Here is a 9,155-nt window from a genome sequence, read left to right on the forward strand (position 1 = left end):
CCCGCCGCGGCGACGGAGGCGAGAGAGAAAGAGATCGACAATGGCATACCGGAAGAGAAAACGGTAGCATCTGGTGCGTGGTCGGTGCTGCAGGCGGGCGTATCGGCCAATCACAGCGGCGGCGCGGAGCGAAGTCGAGGAGGACCGGCTAGGTGGCGGCTGAACTGAACTGAACGCCGCACATGCGCACGGCGTCTGCGCGCGGCGGCAGCGAGCCAGAGAGCTCCCGAGCCGCTCGGCCGCGCCGCCACCGATTTCGATTTTAGTCGTCGCCGGGTTCGGCTAGGGGGCAGAAATCGCTCTCCGCGCGCTCTCACGCTCCACCGCTCGGCTTGCAACGCCCTTCCTTCCTCCGCCGCCGCTTGCCTACGCGTCGCCACGCTCGTAGCAGCCGATCCCCGATCCGAGGACGCCTCAGCCACGGCAAACCAACCTATCCTACTGTCTGCATATCTGAATCATCGCTCGCACCGTGGGACGCAGAATAGGTACACCAAACTCATACGATTACCAATCCGCGAAGAGCACGAGAGCGAGAGGGGAGGGGGCAGTAGTTTCGCTTAGCTTTTGTTTGGTACGAATCGGCTAGTTCAGTTTGGCCGATCTATTCGTGCTCTCTTTATCTCTCTCTCTCTCTCTCTCTCTCTCCCTCCGTCTATCCCTCGGCGGTTGAGCAGGCAGAGCAAGCGAGGCAGCGTGCATTTGTAGGTACAGCAGCTCAGCGGCCTGTCTAGCGAGTAAATCTGGAGGGACGGATATAGCACGCGAACGGGCGCGCGCGCGAGGAGAGGGGAAGGAACACCTGGTGGAAAATCGATCGCGCGCCTTCTCGCTCTCTCTCTCTCTCCCTCTCTCGCTCGCCGTCTCTCCGTCTCTGTCCCGCTCTCACCCTCGGCGGCGGCGGCGGCGGCGGCGGCGGCGGCGGCGGCGCGCGCAAGCAAACAACGGTTCTCGATTTTCCGGAGCGCCGCGAGCTGTTGGCGCCGTTCGCGCGCGCCATCGGCGGAGCCGGAGCTGGCGAGCCCCGCGCCGCGCCGTTTGGCACGGCGACGCGGAGAGGAGGGGCAGTCTGCGCGCGTGTGCTCGCTCTGGAGCAGGCATCTGCGCCGACGGGAGAGCGAGAGAGAGAGAGAGAGAGACGAATCGGTCGATAGGGAGACGCGCGCGCTCTCTCGCTCGCAGTGCTCCGCATGCATGTATGCGCGAAAATCCTCGCCGAACCGCGATTTCCGCGGGACGTCCGCAGGACAGCAGCTGCGTAGGTGCTCCGCCTCCCCGCCGGGACGCAAGGTAGCGTCGTGCCGTGCAGTGCAGTGTCGCCAGACAGTGGCCTCGGCCGATTGATCGCGTCGTCCGCCGAAAGTGCCGCGGCGATAAAGCAACGAAAACAAACGGCGGAGTCGCGCACGGCAGGGAGAAAGAGAGAGAGAGAGAGAGAGAGAGAGAGCAAGCGCGCGTGTGTGTGTCATCTGTCCGACGCACACCGAGATAACGATGCGCGCGCCTACTCGCCTCGGCAGCCGATAACGATTACCGTCGCCAACGGCCCGGAGAGAAAGACGGAGAGCGGGAGACGCGCCTCTCGGTCGCTCCGTCGTGCCGCGCGCGCAAACGCACTTTTTCTCGCCGCGGCCCGCTGCCCGATGGCCATGGTCCGCCCGCCGCGGGGGCTCGGTCAGGCGCCCTCGGCAGCGTAGACCAGTGCTGGACGTGCGCGCCGCCTCCCCGGCGATTCTGTGCGCGGGCCGCGCCTGTGTCTGTGTCCGCGAAAATCGTTAGTGCTACGGCGACGGGTATTGCGAGGCGCGCGGCGAGCTCCCGGGAGATGCCCGACAGGACTTCGAGTCGCACGTGTCCGCCCTCTTTGCGCGCGGTGACTCGCCGAGAAAGCAGTGCCTCGCGTCGTCTCCTCTCGTCGGTCGAGCGTCCTGCAAATATCTGTCGGGATAGCAAGCGAATGGTGTACCCGCTCGCGAGCTCGCGTCCCGTTCGACTCGCGCTTTCGGACGCTCCATTTTGGCTTTCGGTGATGTAGCGTCCGAGTTGCATTATCGCGCGACACTGAATAGGTAAGTGTCGAACGACCGTTTTTCTGTCCTTCAAACTTGTCTATTTTCACGTCGCGGTTCGTTCGTTATTGCGGAGGGATTCGCGACGTCGACACGACCGAGCGCTCGACTCATCTCTCTCTCTCTCTTTCTCTCTCTCTCTCTCCCTCTCTTTCACATCGCGTCGCGCCGCGTTCTAAAATGACAAGCACGTGATTTCGCTAACGATACTTTCCAAGTGACACGCGCGCTCCGCGCCGAGCTGGCTGACGATAAAACGTCAGCCGATATTGGAACGCTCGCTGTGCTTTTTTCGTTGGCTCGTTTTGGGCTGGCATTACTTTCGGTCGATTACATTCGAAAGGAGTGCTCGTTTCCTCGAGGATCGTTAGCGATCTGCCGGGCGCGCCGTGCACAATCGACGGCACAACTTTCCGATAGATTGGGTCGAATGCCGCGATGCTGCAATTGTAGTCATCTGCACTTTTGGGGAAAGGTAACGCACGCTCTCGACGTAAACGTTCGAGACGAGGCGAGCGTGGAGACGCAAGCGAAGCAATCAGTTTCGTCGGTGCAGAGAGTTAGAAGTAAAGTGAGTTCGAGCCCGAAGCGGCGCCGGGAAATTACAGCGCTCGGCGCTCTCGGCCGACAAGATCGCTATGAGCAACGGTGCCCGCGCGGCGGCAGCTCTCCCAAGAGAAACATTCCGATCGAAGCGTCGCACAAGTCGTCGGCGAAGCGTGTCGAGGCAGTGCGGACTACAATCGAGCGACTATGCGAGCGCCAGGCACGCGCACTGCCGAGGAAATTATCGGGTCGGTATGTGGCGGCCAACGTCGCACGCCGCGGCTTTTTATAGAACTCGCGCGAGTCGATAGCGAGGGAGACCGGCAACGTCGCCGCTCGACGAGCTGCGCGAGCTTGCGGCTAAAGATCGGCGCGTGCGACTCGACGCGCTCGCGGCCCGAGGCTATTTCCGCGCGCGACGCTTTCCTCGCCAGATCTGCCGGGGGCAGAGCTGGAGATGAAGCTCTCGCGCGCCGCCGCCGCCGCCGCCGACCTCGGGGCTGCGACTCGACGACTTGCCAACGCACGCAGACAGTAAGAGGCACCATTTCGCTTTGCTGTGTTTCCAGATACGCTCGTCGATACGCTCGTTGGCGCGCACTCGTCCGCGACTTGCATAAAGCTCATGGCTTGAGCTGTTGTTACGCGCAGCCACTTGGAAAACGCACAGGTAATACATGCCATTGATCGGCACTTTTAAGCTTCCGCCTTGGCCGTCGCGGCGGACTTCATCCCGAGCGTCGCTTTCTCATTCGAATCCTTTCGGCATTTCCATTTTCGCTGCTGCACTTCGGGCCAAATCGTTCTCTGGGAGTAATTTCACCCGTAAAATGCCCTCGGCGTTGCCATCGCCAGTCCCTGTAATTTCAAAAGATCCGCTTTCCATGAAACGCTCCATGCATCAGCTTCTCTCCGCGCGCGCGGTTAAATTGTCGAGCCACAAGCCCATTCGGGAAAATAAAGCGCGAGACACACAGCTGAAAGGGTTTTGAGAAATCGCAAAAGTGCACGCAACCCCAATAAGGCGTTCGCGCGGCGAAAGGCCGTCGGGCACGTAGTCGGGCGGCGCAAAAAGTCAAGCACAAACGAACTGATGCCCGGCAGGATGTCGCTGAAGAGTAGCAATCGGAGCCTGGTGGCGTCGGACTCGAAGCGCGCAGCCAAGACGATCTCGTGCGGGATGCGCAACGGCAAGGTGTCGATAAGCGCGAGCACCAACAGCCCCGCGCCGACAGCCAAGCCAAGCAGCCCGCCCGACGAGGAGAAGAAGGTCCTGACCATGAAGCAAGAGCCCGAGGACGAGGAGAGCTACTACGAGGACGAGGACGAGGACGAGGAAGAGGAGGAGAGCGACGCGTCTGTCGCCAAGCCGCATCTCCATCACAACACCAGCTCGAGCAACGCCACGAGCACGAGCACGGGCTCGTCGTCCGCCCCCGTGTCGCACTCGCGCTCGTTCCCGATGCTGACCAGAGTGCGCTCGCACTCGCGGAGCTTGCGAGCCATGGCCAATCCCAGCGCCGTCTGGGCGCACTTCGATCTCTGCTCCAACGATCCGCTCAGGGCGCAGTGCCGTATCTGCGGCGCTGTCGTCGTCAGGGGCGGTGCCAATCCCAGGCAATGCGGCACCACCAATTTGCACCGACACCTTCGGGTTCATCATGGCGGCAGACTCATCGGTAGACGATACCACGGTAAACTTTCGCTTCTTAACGTGTCCTCGCGCGTCTCCTCGAATGTCCCTTCATTCGCAATCCAAAGGCTTCGTTTTACTACGCACCGAAACGAAATCAATGGCATATCCCCGCCAACCGTTGCGACCAATATTTCGTCGAAACCCGATTAATTTGCTTGCCGTTGGGTTTACCAGTGTTGGGCGAATTCGGAAAGCGAGATCCAGATCAGGGCAACCTGAACAAGGCGATGCGGCTGGCCACTCAGAATCTCGTGCGCCACATGCGAAGCATCGCTCCTGCTCCGACTTCCCAGCAGTCGGCTCATCGCCAGCACGAGCAGCAGCAGCACCAGCACCAACACCAGCACCACCAGCAGCAGCAGCAGCAGCCACAGCAACCCCAGGCTCAGCAGCAGCAGCACGAGCAGCAGCAGCAGCAGCAGCGCCGACAATCTCCACCCTCGTCGACGTCTTCGTCGTCCTCGCAATCGCAACGACCGACGAAGACGCTCGTGCTCAAGACAATCCCGCTGAAGGTGAAGCAGATCGCGCCAACCACCATCAAAGTGCCCGCGGCCATGCGACCGAGTCCGGCGCAACAACACGCGTTGCCTCAAGTTGTCTTGCCGCAGCCACCCACCGAGGTCAGTCACCTTCTTTTCTCTTTACCTTTCTTTCCAGACGTGCATGCCGATCGATTCGCTTGATTCAATCACGCGCGTCTATTTTTCGCTTGCGACAACGCACAGCTTTTCGGTCGTTGCTGGCTCGATTAGATATATTCACGAGATTGTCGAGCGCCAATCGTACAAATTCGGATCTGCTGTCGTCCATTATTCATAGCAGGTTCGTCGATTAATGCGATATAACGATCGTGTCGATAGGTCTGCCTGAGGTGGAACAGTTACCACAGCAACATGCAGCACAGCTTCCCATCGCTGCTCGATAGCGAGCAATTCGTAGACGTGACGCTGGCGTGCGAGGGTCGCTCGCTCAAGTGCCACAAGATGATCTTGTCGTCGTGCAGCGATTATCTGGCTCAACTACTCCGCGAAAACCCGTGCCAGCACCCCATCATCATAATGCGCGATCTCAAGTTCTGGGAGATCGAGGCTCTCGTCAAGTTCATGTACCGGGGCGAGGTGAACGTTACCCACGACAAACTTCCACAGCTACTCAATGCCGCTGAAGCGCTGCAAGTCAAGGGTTTGGCCGGACCAAGTAACTCACAGGTAAACATCGGCCACGGCGCGCCGAGTTTAGCTCAAGTTCGGCATGTCACGTGTTGTCGCTTGATATCATTTTCAGAATCCAAAGCCACCCCTGCTGATACCCCAAACCAAGCCACCGGTACCTACGTCGCAACCACTCAACCGCACTCCAGTCACCGAAACCAAAGATAAGCCGGCAAAATCGATTAGCCCACCTCTCGTCACTTCAACGCCGCCGAACCTTTCGAGCCCGAAGCGCGGACAGAAGCGTCGTACCTTGAGCGAAGTCCCCGAGGCTCGACCCTTCACCAAAATTCGTCTGCAGCAGCCGCCAACTGCCGCAGGCCAGCGTCAGAGATCGCTGTCGCCTATGGTCAAAGTCGAGCCGTTCGAGGTCGTTCACAGTCCTTCCGATCCGGTCTACACGGACGACAACGTCGACGATGAGGATATTACACCAAGTCAATCGAGTCTCGATAAACTGTTACAACTAGATGACGACGATCCTGGTGGGGACGACTTTGAACTCGCTGACGAAGGCTCTGACATGGGTATGGATTGTTTAGAACTTACATTATTAAGACGCCGTATCATTCTTCTTTACTTAATGGATTACTCTTTTATTGACTTAGATGATGATTCGACAAACAACTACGCTGAAGAACAAATGGAGTTTGTACCAACAGACTTCTTAGAGCAAGGAGACATCGCTGACGATCTGGATAGTCGAGCCAACAGCAGTAGTATACAGTTTAGTGATGACGACTCTAAACAGGACAACGAAAATGCCGATGAAACAGCCAAAGAACAAAATTCTGGAAAAAGAGAGTCAAGGCCCAGTCGCACAAAGAAAGATAAGACATAATAAGAAGTGATATTGCACTTATACTCGTTGGCATTCTAAATTATATACTTGAAGAAAATTATCGTTTCGAAAAGCTAGCGTTATGTGACCAAACAACACGCTACCAGGGAAAAAGTTACTCAGAAAGTATTAACTGCTTTTTTTCTTTACACTTACTTTTAGTATTAAAAAATTAGCTTGATAAATTGTTTTTATTGCGCGTTTCTATTTTTTTAGTGCGTTAAGTTGATATTCTATTGCTGATATTGTCAAGTTTTACATTGATATTCATTCTCCTCGGATATTCTTTCTAATTAATACTTGAGTTTTGATCGTTTTTATATTATCGCTGAAGCGTATGTGAACGCCATAAAATAATATATCGATAGATTTAATAGAATAAGAGCACTAAAATCTGTCATGCATTTCCTCCATGCATTCTACAGTTTTTTTATTTTTATTTTAATATCATCTAGCCAAAAGATGATATTGTGATTTTTTTACTCTACTTTAGTATTCTATTTCTGTACATAACCAAAATCGCATAATAGTTTCAACGAATTTCTATTTGAGTGAAATGATATACACTTTTACAAGATAATTATTTCACTAAAAATTAATTCGTCTAGAATAATTCTTATTTTTTTGATTGACATCATTAATAGTATTCATATAATTAATGTTTTGTGATTTAAAAAGCTGTTAAAGATTTTCGCTATAGGTGTATTATAAGATATACAAATGCCAAATCCTCGAGATAAGTTTTTTAATGTAAGAATATTTTATCAGGATTAGATATTTATTTGGACGAGTTTGGAAAAGATTGAAAAAAATATTAACTTTAGATAAATATAAATTCAATGTCTACTAATTATTCTCTAATAGCTTGTCGTTCATTACATAGTTCTGAATTATTTTTAAATTATTGACTTGTTCATTTCTAATGAACTACCAATTCTGTAATATACTCGTGTGCCATTCGTTGTGAATTTCTTTTTAAGAACTAAATTGCGCATTTAAGATGTACGTTTCTATCAGGTTAAAAATAATAACATTTGTTTCTTCAGCTGGACGTAGAAGTGTACATTATACAGTGTTACATTTTGTACTCTGCGAAATCTCAACTATCTGTGGACATAAACTTTGCGTGTACTGTTAAAAGAATATATGAGATATATAAAACGAAGTCATTTCAGAAAAAAATCTAAATGCGTATGTATATGAAAAATGTATACTAAACCGTAGTTCACAACCTAGAAGATCGTTAAGAGTTGAGAACTTCATCCTGTATGAAGCTTGTGTCTTATAAATAAAAACAAAAAGGAAAAATATCGCTGCTGGTTTAATGTATGCCATTGACTTGACAACGACAATCACCTAAAATCAATCTACCGTAAAACAACTACATCGGATTTTCTATCGCTTTGCAAAAAAGGTATACATATGTTATAACTTATTTTGACACTATTTGTACGTTAGACGTTACAGACGTCAACGAAATATCACCTATTCTATTTTCACGCACACCGTGTTTACAAGTTTCTAAAGAATGGTTTTCGTCTGGTTTACCATCAAAACAAATGTATTCAGTTATCTGCTATTCGCATGCATATGAAATGTACTAGTTAATTTTACTTGCTAAAAGCTTTCAAAACGTGACTGCTGTGCTGCTCGTTTGAAACTTACTTTAGTAATAAAATTTTTTTGTGCGTTCTTGTGAAAAGTATGTTGATTTAAAAAGTATCTTTATTTAAGTGCTAACGGAGCTTTTGAGTTTCAAAATAAATGTTTTCAAATAACTGTACGTCTTAATGTAAAAGTAACTTTCGAATAATTTGAGCAATCATAAATCTGATATATGTCCATGATCTATGCATGTTAGATAAGTAATGACTATTCCATACGCAATAAAATAAATATCAAAGCGACCTTCCACAAGTGACTTGTCAATAAAACGCGGTATTTATTTCGAAATTAATAGAATATTTTTTTAGATCGATGTAATACACAATTTCAATCTCATTTAATTTACGGTAAAAGATGACAAGCAAACGAGGACCCTTTTTTTACTTAATAAATTTATTTATTTTACTTTTTTATGTAACGTTCATAGTGAATAAACCAGTCTCGAATATGACATTTCGATATTTGAAAATAAGGCCTTCTTCACCGTGCAAAAACTTTCGATTTTTCCTAATTAAAATATACGAAGAACAATGTGAAAAAATGAGAAATTACGAGTGATTTTAAATTTCATCAGTTCGTCCATTAAATATATATTGTTGATTTGCTACGACTTATGATTTATGTACAATCAATTATTGCTAACGGGTGATACTGGATTCTAAAGTGAAGATGGATTACCCCATAATATACAACTAGCCTATCTGCGATAATATACTTCAATACTAGCGCGAGGAAATGATTTGAGCCTACGTAGACGTGTGCGCCCGAGCGAAGGGGCCACTCGAGGGTGAAATCACTTTTTCGCGCATGCGTCTAAATTGATTTATATATATATATATATATATATATATATATATATATATATATATATATATATATATATATATATGTATAGGACGTGTGCGAGATTTGAAGCACGCTTACTTTCCCGAGCGTGATCAATCGAGTCCTCACGCACGGAGTCTCAAAGAAAATTAATGAATATTGGATAAGTTGCCGCTAAGAGTTACCATATGTTACCAAATATTCTGAGCTCTTGTAATCAACTGAATATAATAAATAAGTTTCATTGTACAATTATTCAAGTTAAAAAAATCTACTAATTATTATTTATTTCGTTCGCA

General features: G+C 49.9%; 1 protein-coding gene across 1 annotated transcript; it reads left to right on the forward strand.

The window, feature by feature from the left end:
• Positions 1 to 1,226: 1,226 nt before the first annotated feature.
• LOC131668654 (uncharacterized) lies at positions 1,227 to 8,811 on the forward strand. Its single transcript, XM_058943005.1, has 6 exons — positions 1,227 to 1,290; positions 3,720 to 4,309; positions 4,486 to 4,934; positions 5,175 to 5,522; positions 5,599 to 6,052; positions 6,134 to 8,811. Exons 2-6 carry the CDS (start codon positions 3,721 to 3,723, stop codon positions 6,364 to 6,366), a joined length of 2,073 nt encoding a protein of 690 aa, XP_058798988.1. The 5' UTR covers positions 1,227 to 1,290; position 3,720; the 3' UTR covers positions 6,367 to 8,811.
• The last annotated feature ends 344 nt before the right edge of the window (positions 8,812 to 9,155 follow it).

The sequence above is a fragment of the Phymastichus coffea genome, unplaced genomic scaffold (genome assembly GCF_024137745.1).
Source record: "Phymastichus coffea isolate CEN01 unplaced genomic scaffold, Cenicafe_Pcof_1.1 PCOF00082, whole genome shotgun sequence".
NCBI lineage: Eukaryota > Metazoa > Arthropoda > Insecta > Hymenoptera > Eulophidae > Phymastichus > Phymastichus coffea.

Excerpts from the sequence above, each read along its gene's own strand:
- LOC131668654 (XM_058943005.1), top strand. The coding sequence starts at position 3,721 with ATGTCGCTGAAGAGTAGCAATCGGAGCCTGGTGGCGTCGGACTCGAAG. Across the intron at positions 4,935-5,174 it reads TGCCGCAGCCACCCACCGAG|GTCTGCCTGAGGTGGAACAG; the intron begins GTCAGTCACCTT and ends TCGTGTCGATAG. Across the intron at positions 6,053-6,133 it reads TGACGAAGGCTCTGACATGG|ATGATGATTCGACAAACAAC; the intron begins GTATGGATTGTT and ends TTATTGACTTAG.